The sequence below is a fragment of the Nerophis ophidion genome, linkage group LG12 (assembly GCF_033978795.1).
Source record: "Nerophis ophidion isolate RoL-2023_Sa linkage group LG12, RoL_Noph_v1.0, whole genome shotgun sequence".
In the NCBI taxonomy this organism is placed as follows: domain Eukaryota; kingdom Metazoa; phylum Chordata; class Actinopteri; order Syngnathiformes; family Syngnathidae; genus Nerophis; species Nerophis ophidion.
Genome location: NC_084622.1, coordinates 49,542,453 through 49,564,800, shown reverse-complemented (window position 1 = coordinate 49,564,800; position 22,348 = coordinate 49,542,453). Strand labels below are relative to the sequence as shown.

The following is a 22,348-nucleotide window of genomic DNA, read 5'->3' as shown; positions in this document are numbered from 1 at the left end:
AAGTGAGTTAGGAGAGGTAGTGGCACCAGAAAAACCATGCCCACACAGGAATTGACATCAGAAAGAACGCACCAAAGATCAGCGTCATAATAAAGTGGTTTTGTAACTTGGAGCTAACTACTGGAAATATGAAGGCAAGTCCTCCAGACATGCCCGTGTTTCTCCTTTTTGTACATGTACAGACGCTTATGGAAATCCCACATAAATACCTTAATTTAAGAGAAAGTGATTGCAGCTATTTCAGATACAACACTTCTCAGACAGCAAGAGAACTTTCGAATGTCCGGCTGGGTCAGCTGTGTTTCTACTTTGCGAAAAACTTTGTCCATTTGTCGAAGGAGAGACAACGAAAATGCGAGCTCCTCTGGATGTGATAAAAAGGTAGTGTGTGCTTTGTATTACCTGGCCGTCGGGGAAAACGGTGAATGCATTTGGACTGGTAAAGCAGACTATATCAGTTGCTGTCCGCCATGTATGTCGCGGACTCGACGTCTAGGTTGTGAGTTCAAACCCCGGCCGAGTCATACCAAAGACTATAAAAATGGGACCCATTACCTCCCTGCTTGGCACTCAGCATCAAGGGTTGGAATTGGGGGTTAAATCACCACAAATGATTGCCCACTGCTCCCCTCAACCCCCAGGAGGTGAACAAGGGGATGGGTCAAATGCAGAGGACAAATTTCGCGACACCTAGTGTGTGTGTGACAATCACTGGTACTTTAACTTTAACTTTAGGTTTAGAGTATATAAAGTCACCAAAAACGAATGGACAATGAAGGTGAAGGCGAGGAGTGTCCTGACCTGATATGTACACTGTAGATCCCTAGTTTGATTGATGTAAAATGTTGTTTATCACATTGTTTACGTGTCTAATAAAGATTTTATTAATTTATGATGGTTAAAGTGTGATTCACTACAACAGGGCCCCACAGCACACTGGATTCCAGTTAATTGAAATACCACAACACTGGATATTGTTCAGATAAGTTACATATAAGAACTTGCACACAAAGCAACACTGGAGATGACTATGACGTTGCATTTTCCGCGCTGACGGAGGGGTGCGGGGGTCTTAAACGGTGGCATTGTTGTGTGTGGACTTGGATAAGGTTAGGTGTGATTTACCCTGGATAACCTTATCCGGCTTATTGTGAACGGGGCCTGAGAGTAACATTTTTTGTGCATTTGGGATCCCCATAAGTCCCGAAAATGTGAATCCAAACCATGAAGGCTTGGCGGATTTATAAAACAATCTTGCCTTCCAAACTTGTTCCAAACAAACTGTTTAGAATTTGAGACTTGAGTGATGTATTCTGCCTTAGTTATGTCAGTGAATACCTCCATATATGATAGATGTTTAAAATGGTAAATGGTAAATAGTTGTACTTGTATAGCGCTTTTCTACCCCTTTTTAAGGATCCCACAGCGCTTTGACAGTATTTCCACATTCACCCATTCACACACACATTCACACACTGATGGCGCTAACCAGGACCCATCAGGAGCAAGGGTGAAATGTCTTGCTCAAGGACACAACGGACTTGACTAGGATGACAGAAGGTGGGGATTGAACCAGTAACCCTCAGATTGCTGGCACGGCCACTCTCCCAACTTCGCCAAGCCATCCCCGTTTACCCAAAGCGCTTTCAACAACACCTCCATTTTTATTCATTTGTGAATGTGAGTGTGAATGTTGTCTATCTGCGTTGGCCCTGTGACGAGGTGGCGACTTGTCCAGGATGTACCCTGCCTTCTGCCCAAATGCAGCTGGGATAGGCTCCAGCGACCCCGAGTGGGACAAGCAGTAGAAAATGGGTGGATGGATGGATAGATTCAAGCCATCCGACCATCATCAGAAAACTATACTCGGAGTGTGGGGCAACAATTCGGGCAGAGGCTGAATAAAACTACTTTGGTTAACCGCCTCAAAACCAAATAATTAATTTTTTTCTGTTCTTTGCATCATTTGTGTCATTTTAAACAAAATAATACTATGAGCTAGAAATGGGTGGTATGGCATGAAATCTATATAATGCAATACATATTGCAGCCTTTAACAATAACGATATGTATTACAATAAAGTACTATCTATCTAATATTTTATTTGGCAAATAATAATAAAGGTAATACAACCATTTCAAAACTAATTTAGCTGCTGACGCATGTGGTAGCATATTTCGTCATTTCCGGTTGTATTTTGTAAAAATTATTATCATTCTACTTGTTAATTCATTGTTAATATCTGGCTCTTTTACAGGGACCATATTGGTCATAAAATACTGATATTGAACATTTTGAAGCTCTTGGGATGATTACATTTTTGATCAGAATTATGAATCAGAAAAAAAACTGTATCGTGGTGAAACAATATCAATTAAATTATTTCCTTATTCCCTTTTTTTTAAGATACAAAACTTCCAGCTAAATAAAGTCAATACTGCAAAATAACTAAATAAAAAACACACATTTCTATTGGGGAGGAGACCCTGTCCCAAGTGGAGGAGTTCAAGTACCTAGGAGTCTTGTTCACGAGTGGGGGAAGAGTGGATCGTGAGATCGACAGGCGGATCGGTGCGGCGTCTTCAGTAATGCGGACGTTGTATCGATCCGTTGTGGTGAAGAAGGAGCTGAGCCGGAAGGCAAAGCTCTCAATTTACCGGTCGATCTACGTTCCCATCCTCACCTATGGTCATGAGCTTGGGTCATGACCGAAAGGATAAGATCACGGGTACAAGCGGCCGAAATGAGTTTCCTCCGCCGGGTGGCGGGTCTCTCCCTTAGAGATAGGGTGAGAAGCTCTGCTATCCGGGAGGAACTCAAAGTAAAGCCGCTGCTCCTCCACATCGAGAGGAGCCAGATGAGGTGGTTCGGGCATCTGGTCAGGATGCCAACCCGAACGCCTCCCTAGGGAGGTGTTTAGGGCACGTCCAACCGGTAGGAGGCCACGGGGAAGACCCAGGACACTTTGGGAAGACTATGTCTCCCGGCTGGCCTGGGAACGCCTCGGGATCCCCCGGGAAGAGCTAGACGAAGTGGCGGGAGAGAGGGAAGTCTGGGCTTCCCTACTTAGGCTGCTGCCCCCGCGACCCGACCTCGGATAAGCGGAAGATGATGGATGGATGGATGGATTTCAAACCTCTGGTTTTTGCTGTGTCCAGTGAATTATTTATTTATAGAGGATAACAAAAAAAATATCAATATAATCACTGTAGTATTGACAATATACGGATGTGGTTACTGTGGGTATTTATATCGTGCCGCCCCACACCTGTTTACACATTCAAGAGCTTAGCGATTAGCATGGCTTATTGTATCATCTTCTGGTGTGAAGTGTAGCATGTCTAGCTATTCTTTGTCCTCCATCGATAATGATATTTGTAAGAAAATGTATTTGCCACCAAAGAGGCGACGATTAATGACTTAGACGCGACCCCCTAGCAAGAATGCTATATTGTGTCGAGGATGCCTTTGTTTGCTGGTCGCTGTCAAATTTGCGGGACACAGCGAGAATGTGTCATCGACCAGCATTATCAGGATATAAAGATAGTATTAAAATCTCTTTCGTTTGCCAAATTTATATAAAATTCATATCGTATATTTTCTGTTTTGCGCAACCCAACTATGGGCTTGATCTACTTAGATCCCGAATACTAGGATATTAGTGGGTGTGAACCACTAAGACTGCGCAATTCATAACAACTGCAAAAGTGGCACTGACCACCATATTTAAATTAGGGCTTTCTGTGTACTATTGGCTGTCACCATGGAAGCAATGTTGCTTCATATGTAGTGTTTTGTAATGTAGTGGAAACCCTGGCACTCGCCAGCTATAATTTGTACCCCCTTTTCTGAGCTATACAGAAGGGCGAAGTGGCCAACAAAACCTCCACGTTTAACAGGCTGAATGTGCGTTCACGGAGACGAACAAGCATATTGCAAGAGGTTCTTTCACAGGGATAAACCTGATATACGGTATATATCATTATAAAGAGATTCGGTTTGTCCCGATATCAATATTGTGGTACTGGTACCAAAAACTATTTCGATACTTTTAGATACTATCCATCCATCCATCTTCTAACGCTTTACCCTTTTGGGGTCGCGGAGGGCGCTGGTGCCTATCTCAGCTACAATCGGGCGGAAGGCGGTGTACACCCTGGACAAGTCGCTAACTCATCGCATACTTTTGGATACCTTTCGATACTTTTCTAAATGAAGGTGACCACAAAAAAATGGCATTATTGGCTTTATTTTAACAGAAAATCTAGCGGTACATTAAACATCTGTTTCCTATTGCAATCAACGAATAATTTTGTCCTTAACCTTCGTCTTGTGTTAGGGTCGGCACCGACCCGTTTTAGTTTTTAAATGCATAAAAACACCACATACATTTATTTTTTTGCATCAAAGCTTTTTGACTTTGTCAGGAACCTCTTTGTCAACAAAATAAAACATTTTAATTTTTTTCACTAAATTATAAAATGCTCTGGTAGAAATTATGCCCTTGGTGTTGTTAGGGTCGGTTTCAACCCGGTTATAAAAATAAGATGATAAAGCAATGATAAGAGCCAAAACTGAACACACTGACAGCCAGCTCCTCTCCCAATCATGTGAGCTTTAGTGGATTCTCATTTTACCTTGTTATCCTGTACAAAAACAAACAAAAGACGGACACTAAAAGTGTCACTTTTTGCCACTCTGATTTTGTTCTTTTTTATTAGTTTTGGAACTAGTAATCTATTTCTCTTGGTTTCATTTGCTTGATTGGTTGTTTGTTTGATGTTGGATTTCTGTTGCTGAAAAAAAGTACTTTTTAGCCTTTTTCTTGAAGTAAATATATATGGGTCGAAAATGACCCGTAACACCATAGATGTTACTATAGTTAAAATTCTTAAAATGAAAAAATAAACAAAACACATTTATTTAAGAGATGTGTTCTAATACCCCTTAGTAATAGTTAGGTAACACAACAACCTTTTTTTATTTATATGATTCTCTTGAGGTTCGTTTTACCATTTTTAAAAATTTAAATCGAGGGGTATACTGACAAAATAAGGCCCAATGGCCCAAACCAAAAATATTAAAACCAATATTTTCAAGGATAAGGAAGCCTAACAAAGTAACCAAGAGATGAGAAACAAATTGGATGATAGATAATTGTTTTTAGTGTATTTTACAGCTGATTTAAAACATTGGTCAAAACCGACCCGTTAACATAAGAGATGGTAACAGAAAGCTAACACAAGAGGAAGGTTAAATAAAATGGTGAACATACAAGAGAACTGGTCTTTTAGTAGTAAAAAAAACAAAACTAAGGCTCCTAATTAGTCGGCTGACATATGCAGTAACATATTGTGTCATTTCTCATTGTATTATTTTGTAAAAAATTGTTAAGGACGAGCTGTAAAAATCAATTATTAATCCAATTGTTCATTTACTGTTAATATCTTGTTATTTTTCGTCTTGACATGTTCTACCTACAATTCTTTTAAAATGTAATAATCACGTATTCTTCTTTTGTTTGGATACTTTACATTAGTTTTGGATGATACCACAAATATAGGTATCGATCCGACACCAATAGTTACAGGATCATACATTGGTTATATTGAACTTCAACCTGCTCAGTGGCCTTGTGTCCGCCCTGAGATTGGTAGGTCGTGAGTTCAATCCCCGGCAGTCATACCAAAGACTATAAAAATGGGACCCATTACTTCTCTGCTTGGCACTCAGCATCAAAAGGTTGGAATCGGGGGTTAAATCACGACAATGATTCCCAAGCGTGGCCACGGCTGCTGCTCCCTCACCTCCCATGGGGTGAACAAAGGGATGGGTCGAATGCAGAGGACACATTTCACCACACCTAGAGTGTGTGCGTGTGTGTGTGTGTGTGTGTGTGTGTGTGTGTGTGTGTGTGTGTGTGTGTGTGTGTGACAATCATTGGTACTTTAACTTTCCCCTCAAATGCAGAGAGTACTTTCACCACACCTAGTGTGTGTGACTATCAGTGATATTTGAACTTTTAACTTTATATTCAAAGTTCTCATCCGTCCCTGGTTATCTCATGTGTCCAGGGATATAAATCCTGAGTTTATAAACCTAATACGAATTAAAAAAAAAGGAAAAAAGATTTTGACGATAAAAAATATTGATTTAATCATCGACCAGATACGCTCTTATACTTAATATCATTACAGTGGAAGTGAGGTGTAGATCCACCCATGGCGTTTGTTTACATTGAGACGCCAGTGAGGTATGGTATTTTTCTACGGTGTGTAGTGAATCGTGTTTGGATTTTTCTCGTCCTGCAAGGATGATACTTGTGAGAAACTCACTTTATTTGTCGCCATGGAGGCAAGGATTAGTGATTTACAAGTAGCTAAAACAATGCCGTCGAAACTCTAAAGGCCGACTGCACATTTCCTATCTTCACAATAAAAGCCCTGCTTCATGCTGCCTGCGCTAACTAAATACAGAGTCTCGGAAAACTGGCGTGCACAAGCGATCCCTCAGAAAGCTGGCGTGCACATCACTTGTGCACGCCAGCTTTCCGAGACTCTTATTTTGTTAGCGCAGGCAGCATGAAGCAGGGCTTTTATTGTGAAGATAGGAAATGTGCAGTCAGCCTTTAGAGTTTTGACGGAAGGGACGGCGCGAAAGTCTGTTGAAATAAAAAGTGTTTCTCGCCTTCCTCTCTGTCATTTTTTCATAATAATGAACTGGCAGCAGCCAGCGTCATCTCACAAGACCCTCGGGTGCCGTGAATGTCAATCAAGCAAGCTACGGAATTTGCCGCCAATGTTTTTTTTGTAAAGTGTATGGAAGCTGGATGAATTAGATGCCAAAAACCAACCACTTTCATGTGGTATTGTACAGAAAGGACAACTTTTTTTCTCCTCCATTTGAAAATGTGGGCGTTATCATCATTACTGTCTGATTCCAATCAATGCAAGTCATCAGAATCAGGTAATACACCAACTTATATTCTTGTCTTCATGAAAGAAAGACATCTATATGTGTTACACATGCTTGTATTATCATTAAACACATTTAACTTGTTTACAAAAATGTGTCTTTCATAAATAAATAAATATAAATAATTTATATAAATGAGGTAGATCCCCTCGAGTTGGTCAATTGAAAAGTAGCTCGCCTGCAGAAAAAGTGTGGGCACCCCTGCTTTAGATGAAACTCTGATTTAGAAAAAATATTAATTTGACAGCACTAATCAACAATATACAATCCTAATCAAAAATGTAATTAGATTTTTTAATTATTTCTATTTTGTACTGTTGGCTCTTACAAAAGCTCTAAGTAGAGTTTTAAAATGCAAAAATAATAATAAATGAGAGTGAGAAAGAATTTTTGAGTTAGCATTTTATTACACTGAAATAGGCTGTTCTTTTCAAAATAAGATATTTTTTATCGAGTTACTGTTTAGGTTTCATCAGCTTTTTGTTTCTGAAATGGTTCTATTTCAATGTATTTACCCTAAAGTATACTGTGAAACATCATCAAGAGAGGCTGTGATGTATATTACAATATGTTGTTTATTACAATATATTTTTCATCCCTCGTGTTTGTTTAGTTGTGTTTTTAGAAAAGCAAACGGCCCCAGGGCCATACTTTGAACATAACTAATATTCACACTTTGACATTATAAACATGTCAACTTTTAATGTGAAATTATTTTAAAGTCCAACAGTATCCTAAAAAAACAAATTAGCGTGTGTGGTCACGTAAAAAGACTTTAAAGGAATAATTGAATGGCTTCAGTTTCTATAAAAAAAATCATCTTCTTTAAACTTGATCATATTTGTGTCTTGTATCGTCGTAGTAGGTTAGAAAAGAAACAAAGACAAAGGTTTCTTACCGAGAAGCAGCACGAGTTGGACGGACAGCATCTTCGAGTCGACTCCCTCAAAGATGTAAACTTTTAAGCGTTCATCCGCTGATCTGAAGACTCCCACGCAGCGGCCGCCTCCACAAAAGTGCACGTAAATATCGGCGTGTGCTAGCAGCATCCGGAAAATCTTTCAAAATAAATATCTTGTGTCGCAAACGTGTGGAGCTCTGACTAAAAACTCCATTATGTTGCTATGCAGCTTGGACAAAAATATTGTTTGTCTTCATAAGATTTTTTTTTATTATTAGTTGTATTCAACTTTAAAATGGTGTCATAACACTATACCCAGCTGCACCTCACATAATTTATAGAAACACTGTTTTGTAACAGGTATTCTTAAAGAAAGGATTAAAACCTGCCTATTTGATCTATTTATAAACATCGTCATTCTGATGCTGATTAGTTGTTTTAACTTTTTCTTATCTGCAAACTATTTTGTGACGCATTCTTAACTTTTATTTTGGTAACTGAGGGGCAACACAACTTCCTTTTTAGGGAAATTATTCATAGATAGGTCACGGGTGTCAAACTCAAGGCCCAGGGGCCAGATCTGGCCCGCAAACACCTGGAAATATATGTATAAAGACAAGATATTTGATTTTCAAACTCATAAACTTTGTTTTTTTTGCAAATAATAATTAACTTAGTATTTCATGGCTGCAACACGTGCCAATGTAGGTGGGAAAGGGCATGCTCACCACTGTGTTACATCAACTTTTCTTAAACATTTGGAAACTGAGGAAACTAATTGTTGAAGCTTTGAAAGTGGAATTCTTTCCCATTCTTGTTTTATGTAGAGCTTCAGACGTTCAACAGTCCGGGGTCTCCGCTGTCGTATTTTACGCTTCATAATGCGCCACACATTTTTGATGGGAGACAGGTCTGGACTGCAGGCGGGCCAGGAAAGTACCCGCACTTGTTTACTACGAAGCCACGCTGTTGTAACACTTCTCTTGCTGAAATAAGCAGGGGCGTCCATAATAACGTTGCTTGGATGACAACATATTTTGCTCCAAAACCTGTATGTACCTTTCAGCATGCCTTCACAGATGTGTCAGTTACCCATGCCTTAGGCACTAATACACCTCCATACCATCAAAGATGCTGGCTTTTGAACTTTGCACCGATAACAGTCCGAATGGTTATTTTCCTCTTTGTTCTGGAGGACACCACGTCCTTGAAATGTGGACTCGTCAGACCACAGAACACTTTTCCACTTTGCATCAGTCCATCTAAGGTTTCAGGATATTGTTGACAAAATGGGTTTGGCTTTGCATAGTAGAGTTTTAACTTGCACTTACAGCTGTAGCGACCAACTGTAGTTACTGACAGTGGTTTTATGAAGTGTTCCTGAGCCCGTGTGGTGATATCCTTTACACACTGATGTCGGTTTTTGATGCAGTACCGCCTGAGGGGTCAAAAGTCCGTAATATCATCGCTTACGTGCAGTGATTTTTCCGGATTCTCTGAATTTTTTTTTTTTACGGACCGTAGATGGTAAAATCCCTAAATTCCTTGCAATAGCTCGTTGAGAAATGTTGTTCTAAAACTGTTCGACAATTTGCTTACAAAGTGGTGACCCTCACCCCATCTTTGTTTGTGAATTACTTAGCATTTCATGGAAGCTGCTTTTGTACCCAATCATAGCACCCAACTGTTCTCGATTAGCCTGCACACCTGTGGGATGTTCCATTTAAGTGTTTGATGAGCATTCCTCAACTTTATCAGTATTTATTGCCACCTTTCCCAACTTCTTTGTCACGTGTTGCTGGCATCAAATTCTAAAGTTAATGATTATTTGCAAAAAAAAAATGTTTATCAGTTTGAACATCAAATATGTTGTCTTTGTAGCATATTCAACTGAATATGGGTTGAAATTGATTTACAAATCATTGTATTCTGTTTGGATTTACAACTAACACAATTTCCCAACTCATATGGAAACAGGGTTTGTATATACGTACTGTTTAAAATTGCATACCTTTTAAACTAATAATATCCAATATTGCAACAACTATTACAGTATAGTATCATACTTTCCAAACATGTTTTTGTCTAAAAAAAAAAAAAAAAAATACTTAACTATACAGCAAACTACCAATCAAATTAATAAAAATGACAATACATTTTATGTTGTTTTTTACAACATATTACTGTAAATCGAATAAAACTACTTTTTTTTTTGTGTTAAAATTCTGTTGATTGAACTGACAGTTTTTGACTGTAAAATGTAGGTCTGCTGTTTTTATCGGTGTATTACTGTTAATGGAAAGTAGAAAAACTGGCAGCTAAATTGCCAGATTAAAAAAATAACTTGTACAGTTGTTTCATTAACAATACAATGTTATAAAAAAACATGTCAATTTAATATTAAAATTCTGGCAATTAAGCTGACAGCTTTTTTTCATAAATCGAGATCATTATCCATGCGTTTGTTACGTCTCGTCTCGATTACTGTAACGTATTATTTTCGGGTCTCCCCATGTCTAGCATTAAAAGATTACAGTTGGTACAAAATGCGGCTGCTAGACTTTTGACAAGAACAAGAAAGTTTGATCATATTACGCCTGTACTGTATATACCTTTATATACATATATACATACATATATACCTATACTGGCTCACCTGCACTGGCTTCCTGTGCACTTAAGATGTGACTTTAAGGTTTTACTAATTACGTATAAAATACTACACGGTCTAACTCCATCCTATCCTGCCGATTGTATTGTACCATATGTCCCGGCAAGAAATCTGCGTTCAAAAGACTCCGGCTTATTAGTGATTCCTAGAGCCCAAAAAAAGTCTGCGGGCAATAGAGCGTTTTCCGTTTGGGCTCCAGTACTCTGGAATGCCCTCCCGGTAACAGTTCGAGATGCTACCTCAGTAGAAGCACCTTAAAACTCATCTGTATACTCTAGCCTTTAAATAGACCTCCTTTTTAGACCAGTTGATCTGCCGCTTCTTTTCTTTCTCCTATGTCCCCCCCTCCCTTGTGGAGGGGGTCCGGTCCGATGACCATGGATGAAGTACTGGCTGTCCAGAGTCGAGACCCAGGATGGAACGCTCGTCGGGACCCAGGATGGACCGCTCGCCTGTATCGGTTGGGGACATCTCTACGCTGCTGATCCGCCTCCGCTTGAGATGGTTTCCTGTGGACGCGACTCTCGCTGCTGTCTTGGATCCGCTTGAACTGAACTCTCGCGGCTGTGTTGGAGCCACTATGGATTGAACTTTCACAGTATCATGTTAGACCCGCTCGACATCCATTGCTTTCGGTCCCCTAGAGGTGTGTGTGGGGGGGGGTTGCCCACATCTGAGGTCCTCTCCAAGGTTTCTCATAGTCAGCATTGTCACTGGCGTCCCACTGGATGTGAATTCTCCCTGCCCACTGGGTGTGAGTTTTCTTTGCCCTTTTGTGGGTTCTTCCGAGGATGTTGTAGTCGTAATGATTTGTGCAGTCCTTTGAGACATTTGTGATTTGTGGCTATATAAATAAACATTGATTGATTGATTGATTGAAATCCCCCCTACAAACAAAAGTGGTACAGTTTTTTTATTTACCGTGAAATGTTGTAAAAAAAATAAAAATAAATGCTATATTTTACAGTCAAATTTTGTAAATGTAAAGTTTTACTGTAAAATAGACACATTAAAACAAAAAAGAAATTTAGAGCCAAATTCAAACATTATTCACTCTTACAAGTGGCCCTCCGATATCGGCCAAAACTGCGACGTGGCCCTCAATGAAAACCAGTTTAACATCCCTGTTTTAGATAGATATTTTATTCATCTCCAAAGATGAATTATCATTACACTGATCGAAGGCACTATAATTAGCACGGCCGTCAGTGTTTGTGAATGAAATATTAAATGTTTGTGTGTTTAGATGAACCTATTAGGTCCAACTGTGTCGTCAACATTTGAATTATGTCAGACATAACTTCATGAACCTAAGTGATGTAAGAAACACACGTGAGAGGTGAAAATGACTTTCCATAAATTAGCTAACTTATTTCCAAAAGCTTATTTTTTGCAATCGAAGGTGATTTTTTTAACAATTCCAATGTTATATTGGTGTAACAAATATCACAGTCGTAGGCGCCGATTCGGGCCCCGGCGCACCCACGGACAAATACAAGCGATTGATGGCAAATTCTTTCTCACCACCAAGCAAAAACGGCAAGAAAAGTAGCGTCAGATTTACCGTTCATCCAAGCACCCACTGGCAGAAATTTAGATCGGCGCCTATGATCACAGTCCCACTGATCCTACTATATTTCTCTAATTCAGTAAAATAAAAAAAAGCTATATGGAAATAATGCTAACTAGCGTTTAGCCTTAAAGGGGAAGTACACTTTTTGGGTATGTTGCCAATTATTCACAATCCTTATGTAAGACAAGCACACTTATGTTTTTCTTCTTTTTAAGGCATTCTAAAAAGTAAAAAAAAAAAAAGATCAAAGGTCTGCTTAGAGCAGAGCCTATTATCGCTCTATTCTGCTTGTAAAGCCCTTTAAAAAACATCCAAACATAAATTAAGGGTTTATATACATGCTTTTAGTATATCTGTAATGTAGTAACAGGCACATTTATAATAACATTTAATATTTAAGTATTTTGCAAATTAAAAAAAATCACAAGGATGCCAACTGATCTTGCTACAGTTCCATTTAGATGAAGAATGACTAATAATCCCCGTGAAGAAATTGGGGGTGGAACAAAGCCTTTTTTTTGTGTCATTCTCGCCAACTAACCTGCATGTCAAAGTGTACCAAATTGTCAGATTACGTCCTCGACCTTCTCCTATACAGGTGAGAGGCATGATTTATTATTTTGTATAAACTTTCAAGAGCACCGAGGCGAAGAAGCGGATCACCAGCCGATAATGCCAACATAGCTACCGATCACGGCACCGCGGAAAAATAGTTAATCTGCTTATAACAATAATATCAATTATACTTGGTTAATATTCAAGTCACAAAATATTGCTGGTGTTTTTTTGGGTTGGTTATTTATGGGCAAAATAGAGGACCTCTCATTGGCTCCGTTGTAAGCGGACATTTATTTGCATTCATTTATGAGTTAGTAATGCATAAATTAAAAAAATAAAATAAAGAAATCTGTTGTCAGGTCTATCATAGTGATTGTGAACAATAAGCAAAATTTGAAAAAATGCAGTGCTGCTACACATTGCCTTGTGTGACATTTTTGTCACAATAGCAAAATAACGCTCAATTCAAAGCACATACTAAACCAAATAAAAGTGCAAAAATCACATATGGCAATCATTTGTGAAAAGCATGTGAAATGTGTTGTATATTCCCCATCATTCTGCTAAAAGCACAAATGGGTTCATATGGGTTAATATTACAAATCCCCTCCCCCCCACATTCCACACGACTCTTCTCACAAGCCCAGAGAAAAAAACTCAGTAATCTCACCTGCAAGAACAAAGGATGAATGTGTGGCTGGGTGGGGGTGCTGGGGAATTTGACCCCCCACCTGAACATCTAAAGAATCATTCAGTTCCTGCTGCTTGCTGTGAAGCCACTCATTATAACGACTCCCTGAGCCTGTAGGAGCTTGCAGCCGAGCATCTGTCTGCAAAGTACAATCAGGACAACACCAGCAACACGAGAAGATGCAACAGTGCTGATCATGTTGTGTACTGCAGACACTTTCCTTCTGGAATGGGAGGGAAATCATTTTACCTGAAGGAAATAATGGAGATAAAAAATTAAGACACCACCATCAATAAGCATGTTATTATTATCAAGTGATAATAATGTTTAAATATACATTTAAATAAACTCTACAGGTTTAATCTCAAAGTGTATTCTGTTGGTGACTGGCTGTTAGTCTTTCCTGACCAGTTAGCACAGGGGCCAGCAAACCGCGGCTCTAAAGCCGCATGTGGGTCTTTAGCGCCGCCCTAGTGGCTCCCTGGACTTCTTCCAGAGATGTGTAAAAACGGATGAAGATGAAAAAGTAAAGTTTTTGAAACATATTTTCTGTAGGAGAACAAATATGATACAAACTTTCCTAATTGTTAGAAATCCCACTTTTTATATTAAACATAATTCACTGATGAGAGTATTTGGCAAGCGCCGTTTTGTCCTTCTAATTTCAGCGATCCTTGAACTCATCATAGTTTGTATCAGGGGTGCCCATTACGTCGATCGCGAGCTACCAGTCGACCGCGGTGGGTGTGTAAGTCGATCTCCAGCCAGGCTTTTAAAAAAAATAGACCTAAAAATTAGTGATCATCAATCTTCACCAAGACGTCACTTTAATGACATTCACGGTACCGGAGGGTCTTGTGAGATGACGCTGGCTGCTGCAAGATCATTATTATGAAAATATGACCGAGAGGAAGGCGAGAAACACTTTTTATTTCAACAGACTCTCGCGCTGTCCCTTCCGTCAAAACTCTAAAGGCCGACTGCACATTTCCTATCTTCACAATAAAAGCCCTGCTTCATGCTGCCTGCGCTAACTAAATACAGAGTCTCAGAAAACTGGCGTGCACAAGCGATCCGTCAGAAAGCTGGCGTGCACATCACTTGTGCACGCCAGCTTTCCGAGACTCTTATATTGTTAGCGCAGGCAGCATGAAGCAAGGCTTTTATTGTGAAGATAGGAAATGTGCAGTCGGCCTTTAGAGTTTTGACGGAAGGGACGGCGCGAAAGTCTGTTGAAATAAAAAGTGTTTCTCGCCTTCCTCTCTGTCATTTTTTCACAATAATGAACTGGCAGCAGCCAGCGTCATCTCACAAGACCCTCGGGTGCCGTGAATGTCAATCAAGCAAGCTACGGAATTTGCCGCCAATGCTTTTCTTGTAAAGTGTATGGAAGCTGGATGAATTAGATGCCAAAAACCAACCACTTTCATGTGGTATTGTACAGAAAGGACAACTTTTTTTCTCCTCCATTTGAAAATGTGGGCGTTATCATCATTACTGTCTGATTCCAATGAATGCAAGTCATCAGAATCAGGTAATACACCAACTTTTATTCTTGTCTTCGTGAAAGAAAGACATCTGTATGTGTTACACATGCTTGTATTATCATTAAATACATTTAACTTGTTTACAAAAATGTCTCTTTCATAAATTTTCCAAGATGGCGGCGCCCGGACGGGCTGCGTCCTCGCGGAGCTCCTGCTAAAGATGAAACATTTGGCAGAAATACCGGACAATTCCACAGACTTTATGGCTGGCTCACATCGTGGTCACTCCGTGATCACGTACGACCGCCAGACACTTCTGGATGTGGACATATCGGACCGTTTTGGACTGATAGACGCGTGCGTGCTAAACATGCTAACTAGCATGGGAATACGTCGGCGGCTACATCCAGCGGCCTGTGAAGCAGGGGAGTCTAGTAGCAGCGGGGGCTGTCTACGGAGCAGACGCCAGCGATGTGATCGGAAACGCGGATGTCGAGCGGGGCTAAAAACAAAGCAGAAGGCTAATCCCCACAGAACACCACTTCCCTCCATCCTGCAGCCAGATTTAAATGGAAAATGCGAGACTACTGGTCTGGGTAAGGAGTCAGTTAAATTAGAACACATTTTTTCTGCTTTGAGTGTTTCAGAGTTGGACATGTGTGTTACTGAGGTGGCTAACTATGATGCGTGCAGTTTATCAAAGCAACAAACAAACAATCGGAAAATCCCCGTTACTGAGGTGGCTAACCATGATATGTGCAGTTTATCAAAGCAACAAACAAACAATCGGAAAATTCCTGTCGTATCAATTCCTAGATATGGTCGTAACTATACTAAATGCACTGGGCATAATAAACACAACATTATTAATATTGCTACTACGGATAATTTGATCCAAAACTCGCTAAAACAGCCCACTACCTATAATATAGGTTTTTTAAACCTAAGATCATTGTCTCCCAAAACGTTATTAGTTAATGATATTATCAGAGACAACAATCTTAACGTCATCGGTCTCAGCGAAACCTGGCTTAAACCAAACGACTTTTTTGCGCTAAATGAGGCATGTCCTCCTAACTTTACACATGCGCATATTGCCCGTCCGCTTAAAAGGGGTGGGGGGGTCGCACTAATATACAACGAAAACTTTAACCTTAGTCCTAACATAAATAATAAATATAAATCGTTTGAGGTGCTTACTATGAAGTCTGTCACACCGCTGCCTCTACACCTGGCTGTTATCTACCGCCCCCCAGGGCCCTATTCGGACTTTATCAATGAATTCTCAGAGTTCGTTGCTGATCTAGTGACACACGCCGATAATATAATCATAATGGGGGACTTTAATATCCATATGAATACCCCATCGGACCCACCGTGCGTAGCGCTCCAGACTGTAATTGATAGCTGTGGTCTCACACAAATAATAAATGAACCCACGCATCGCAACGGTAATACGATAGACCTAGTGCTTGTCAAGGGTATCACCGTCTCCAAAGTTACGATACTCCCGTATACTAAAGTATTGTCCGATCATTACCTTATAAAATTCGAGGTTCAGACGCATGTTCGTCAAACTAATAATAATAATAACTGCTATAGCAGCCGCAACATTAATACGGCCACAACGACAACTCTTGCTGACCTACTGCCCTCGGTTATGGCACCATTCCCAAAGTATGTGGGCTCTATTGATAACCTCACTAACAACTTTAACGTCACCCTGCGCGAAACCATTGATAACATAGCACCGCTAAAGTTAAAAAAGGCTCGAAAAAAGCGCACCCCGTGGTTTACAGAAGAAACTAGAGCTCAGAAATTATTATGTAGAAAGCTGGAACGCAAATGGCGCACGACTAAACTTGAGGTGCACCATCAAGCATGGAGTGATGGTTTAATAACTTATAAATGCATGCTTACCTTAGCTAAAGCTAAATATTACTCAAATCTCATCCACCGTAATAAAAACGATCCTAAATTTTTGTTTAGTACGGTAGCATCGCTAACCCAACAAGGGACCCCTTCCAGTAGCTCAACCCACTCAGCTGATGACTTTATGCAATTCTTTAGTAAGAAAATTGAAGTCATTAGAAAGGAGATTAAAGACAATGCGTCCCAGCTACAACGGGGTTCTATTAACACTGATACGATGGTATATACGGCGGATACTGCCCTCCAAAATAGTTTCTCTCGTTTTGAGGAAATAACATTAGAGGAATTGTTACAACGTGTAAATGGAATAAAACAGACAACATGCTTACTTGACCCTCTTCCTGGGAAACTGATCAAGGAGCTCTTTGTATTATTAGGTCCATCAGTGCTAAATATTATAAACTTATCACTCTCCTCGGGCACTGTTCCCCTAGCATTCAAAAAAGCGGTTATTCATCCTCTTCTTAAAAGACCTAACCTCGACCCTGACCTCATGGTAAACTACCGACCGGTGTCACACCTTCCCTTTATTTCAAAAATCCTTGAAAAAATTGTTGCGGAGCAGTTAAATGAACACTTAGCGTCTAACAATCTATGTGAAACCTTTCAATCCGGTTTCAGAGCAAATCACTCCACGGAGACAGCCCTCGCAAAAATGACTAATGATCTATTGCTAACGATGGATTCTGATGCGTCATCTATGTTGCTGCTCCTCGATCTTAGCGCTGCTTTCGATACCGTCGATCATAATATTTTATTAGAACGTATCAAAACACGAATTGGTATGTCAGACTTAGCCCTGTCTTGGTTTAACTCTTATCTTACTGATAGGATGCAGTGTGTCTCCCATAACAATGTGACCTCGGACTACGTTAAGGTAACGTGTGGAGTTCCCCAGGGTTCGGTCCTTGGCCCTGCACTCTTCAGCATCTACATGCTGCCGCTAGGTGACATTATACGCAAATACGGTGTTAGCTTTCACTGTTATGCTGATGACACCCAACTCTACATGCCCCTAAAGCTGACCAACACGCCGGATTGTAGTCAGCTGGAGGCGTGTCTTAATGAAATTAAACAATGGATGTCCGCTAACTTTTTGCAACTTAATGCCAAAAAAACGGAAATGCTGATTATCGGTCCTGCTAGACACCAAACTCTATTTAATAATACAACTCTAACATTTGACAACCAAACAATTAAACAAGGCGACACGGTAAAGAATCTGGGTATTATCTTCGACCCAACTCTCTCCTTTGAGGCACACATTAAAAGCGTTACTAAAACGGCCTTCTTTCATCTCCGTAATATCGCTAAAATTCGCTCCATTCTGTCCACTAAAGACGCTGAGATCATTATCCATGCGTTTGTTACGTCTCGCCTCGACTACTGTAACGTATTATTTTCGGGTCTCCCCATGTCTAGCATTAAAAGATTACAGTTGGTACAAAATGCGGCTGCTAGACTTTTGACAAGAACAAGAAAGTTTGATCACATTACGCCTGTACTGGCTCACCTGCACTGGCTTCCTGTGCACTTAAGATGTGACTTTAAGGTTTTACTACTTACGTATAAAATACTACACGGTCTAGCTCCATCCTATCTTGCCGATTGTATTGTACCATATGTCCCGGCAAGAAATCTGCGTTCAAAGGACTCCGGCTTGTTAGTGATTCCCAAAGCCCAAAAAAAGTCTGCGGGCTATAGAGCGTTTTCCGTTCGGGCTCCAGTACTCTGGAATGCCCTCCCGGTAACAGTTCGAGATGCCACCTCAGTAGAAGCATTTAAGTCTCACCTTAAAACTCATTTGTATACTCTAGCCTTTAAATAGACTCCCTTTTTAGACCAGTTGATCTGCTGTTTCTTTTCTTTTTCTTCTATGTCCCACTCTCCCCTGTGGAGGGGGTCCGGTCCGATCCGGTGGCCATGTACTGCTTGCCTGTGTATCGGCTGGGGACATCTCTGCGCTGCTGATCCGCCTCCGCTTGGGATGGTTTCCTGCTGGCTCCGCTGTGAACGGGACTCTCGCTGCTGTGTTGGATCCGCTTTGGACTGGACTCTCGCGACTGTGTTGGATCCATTGTGGATTGAACTTTCACAGTATCATGTTAGACCCGCTCGACATCCATTGCTTTCCTCCTCTCTAAGGTTCTCATAGTCATTATTGTCACCGACGTCCCACTGGGTGTGAGTTTTCCTTGCCCTTATGTGGGCCTACCGAGGATGTCGTGGTGGTTTGTGCAGCCCTTTGAGACACTAGTGATTTAGGGCTATATAAGTAAACATTGATTGATGATTGATTGAAATAAATAAATATAAATGATATATATAAATGAGGTAGATCCCCTCGAGTTGGTCAATTGAAAAGTAGCTCGCCTGCAGAAAAAGTGTGGGCACCCCTGGTTTGTATGTACAGTATGTGTATGTTTGTACCGTGAATGTGCGTGTAGCTGGACGAACTTGGAGTATGTAGGTACGTACTGTATTTGTGTATGTATGTGGAAGCGTAGGCACCTATGTATGTATGTTTGTATGTCTGAATAACGGTGTGTGTGTGTGAGTATATGTGTGTTTGTATGTACAATATATTTGACTCCCAGTGTGCGTGGGAGCCAGAGTACCGCCCCAGACACCCAGAGAGCCCAACCCAAACATCAGGTGTGGCACCCAGGGAACCAGAGACCACCGGCCCAACGCAGCCAGGCCGGCCAGCGACGGGAACGCCAGAGCCCGGCCCACCGGACCACCCAGCGCAGGGCCGCGGGAACCACCCACCCCACCCGCAGGGACCCCAACGATGGAGATGGAACAACCAGCAACCGCCCTGTCAAGTTCCCCCCCCTAATGGTGGGTGTGGAGTTATAGTATGGGCAGGCGATTGTTATGGACAACAAACGCAGGTGCATTTTATTCATGGCATTTTGAATGCACTGAGATACTGTGACAAGAGGCTTAGGCCCAGTGTTGTGCCATTAATCCAAGACCAGGACCTCATGTTGCAGCATGACAATGCAAGGTCCCATGTTGCAAAGATATGTACACAATTCCTGGAAACTAAACACATCTCAGTTCTTGACATGTCACCCATTGAGCATGTTTGGGATGCTGTGGATCAGCGTACACAACAGCGTGTTCTAGTTCCTGCTGATATTCAGCAACTTCGCACAGCCATTAAAGAGGACTGGCCCAACATTCCACAGGCAACAATCAGCAACCTGACCAACTCAATGCAAAGGAGGGACGGCGTGCATGGTAGCTCCTTCCATCAGTGTGTGAATGTGTGTGTGAATGGGTGAATGTGGAAGTAGTGTCAAAGTGCTTTGAGTACCTTGAAGGTAGAAACGCGCTACACAAGTACAACCCATTTACCATTTAGATGTGTTGCACTGATTGAGGCAAATGGTGGTCACACCAGATACCGACTGCTTGTCTGACCCCGGCACACCCCAATAAAGCCAAACTGCACATTTCCCACTGCGAGACTTCTCCCTTCACTATTTGTCTATAATTTTGCAAGTTTAAAGCTTCTGTGAAATGATTGCAGTCTACCTTGTCTGTATGCACATGTGTCATGTGAGCAAATTTTAATGTTGTAAATGTGATGTTTTACGTGTTGTTTACTGTTTTTAATATAACCTTGCTGCTATCCTCTTGGCCAGGTCTCCCTTGGAAAATAGATATTTGATCTCAATTGGATTTTACCTGGTTTAATAAAGGCTAAATAAAACCAAAAAAAGTATATTGTAGAGAACCATTTGTGCAAAAACGTTGATCATCAATCAAGCAATCAAAGTTTATTAGTATAGCCCTTAATCACAAATGCCTCAAAGGGCTTCACAAAACACCACAACATCCTCGGCTCTGATCCCACGTCAGGGCAAGAAATAACTCGACTCAAGGAACAATGAGAAACTTGTGAGTCTCTCACAAGTTTTTGGAACGAAACTTGCGGGTCACCAGTTGAAAAGCCAAAATTATGAAAATGAGAATACCTAAAATGGAAACAAGAGGAACACTACCAGTATAACAAAAAGAGTAGAACCAATGACTATTGACTGCATTTGACATAAAAAAGCTACAGCAAGACCTAAGATACATAAATCACATTACAAAAAATGTAACCACCTAAAGAGGAGGCCTTAAAAGGATGCTTTGAGGAACGACTAAGTTATGTAAATCCCAAGTTTGGACCTAGGTGTTCTTATGTTTACTAGAAAGGTTAAAATGTCAATGTGAGGACCTGCCAATGTGTTTACAGCGGCCCAAGTTCTTTGATACAACAAGAGCACTCTAGTATTTTTAGGAATTTGCTTCAAAAATCTTTGTCTATCAGGTTTTGAACTAAAACATGTGGATATAGAGTAATTCCCGGGCTGCCAGTTAAATAACCCTGATATAAATCATCAGCACGTACTAACACCTTTGTACTCCATAGTGGGACAAACAGACAGAAGAAAAACACAATTAACAGGTCCTTGCGCTGCCTCCAAGTCCACACAAGTCGATGTTGGACACAGAACTTGATGTAGGTAACTTGACATAAAAACAAATTCAGCCGTTTCAGCAGAATTTCCATTTTTATGTTACGTCAATGTCCTTCTGAGAAGTTATGGTAAGTCAGCGCCATTTTTCATTTCTTTTTATTTACAAAGGTAGCGACTGAGTGAGCTCTTGGGCTTTTATGTGCCTGCTGTCACCTTAGATACATACAGAGTCACGACGTTCATACATACACGCATACGCAAACTAGGGCTGTACGGTATACCGGTATTAGTATAGTGTCGCGATACTAATGAATCATATTCGGTACTATACTGCCTCTGAAAAGTACTGGTCCGCCAAATCCCCCGGCCCCCCATCGTCGTCACGTCATGACATTGCTGGTTTACGAGCATGTTTAGTAGCGCACAATCACGGAATACTTACAAAGTGTGTGGACAGAAAAGGGAGAACTGACGTATTTTGGCCTGAAAACTAAAGATAAAGATGAAGTTATAACACTAAAACACCGACCGGAAGAGGTGCATGGCTAGCTGGCTAAAAGCTAAAGTACAGCTCCAGTCGCCAGTGTTTTAGCTACTTCTAAAAGTATCATCCCTGCAGGACGAGGAATAGCTAAACATGCTTCACTACACACCGTAGCTCACCGGCGTCACAATGTAAATAAACGCCATTAGTAGATCTACACCTAACGTCCACTGTAATGATACAAAGTACAATAGCGTATCAAGTCGATACCACTATGATTACATCAATATTTTTTGGCATCACAACATCTTTTGTTTTTAAAACATTTTTGTTATATTTAGAAACTGAGCAAATATGTCCCTGGACACATGAGGACTTTGAATATGACCAATGTATGATCCTGTAACGACTTGGCATCGGATTGATAGCCACATTTTTGGTATCATTCAAAACTAATGTAAAGTATCAAACAACAGAAGAATAAATGATTATTAGATTTAACCAGAAGTGTAGATAGAACATGTTAAAAGAGACAGTTAGCAGATATTACCAGTAAATGAACAAATGGATTAATATTTAATTTTCTACCACTTG

General features: G+C 40.6%; 1 protein-coding gene across 1 annotated transcript in view; it reads right to left on the bottom strand.

Moving 5' to 3' along the window:
- The window catches only part of lamb1a (laminin, beta 1a), a 107,584-nt gene extending 99,559 nt beyond the window's left edge, over positions 1-8,025 (bottom strand). The window contains exon 1 of the mRNA XM_061916652.1: positions 7,875-8,025. Coding sequence (XP_061772636.1) covers positions 7,875-8,025 — 151 coding nt within the window. The remainder of the gene's footprint in view (positions 1-7,874) is intronic.
- Positions 8,026-22,348: the final 14,323 nt, after the last annotated feature.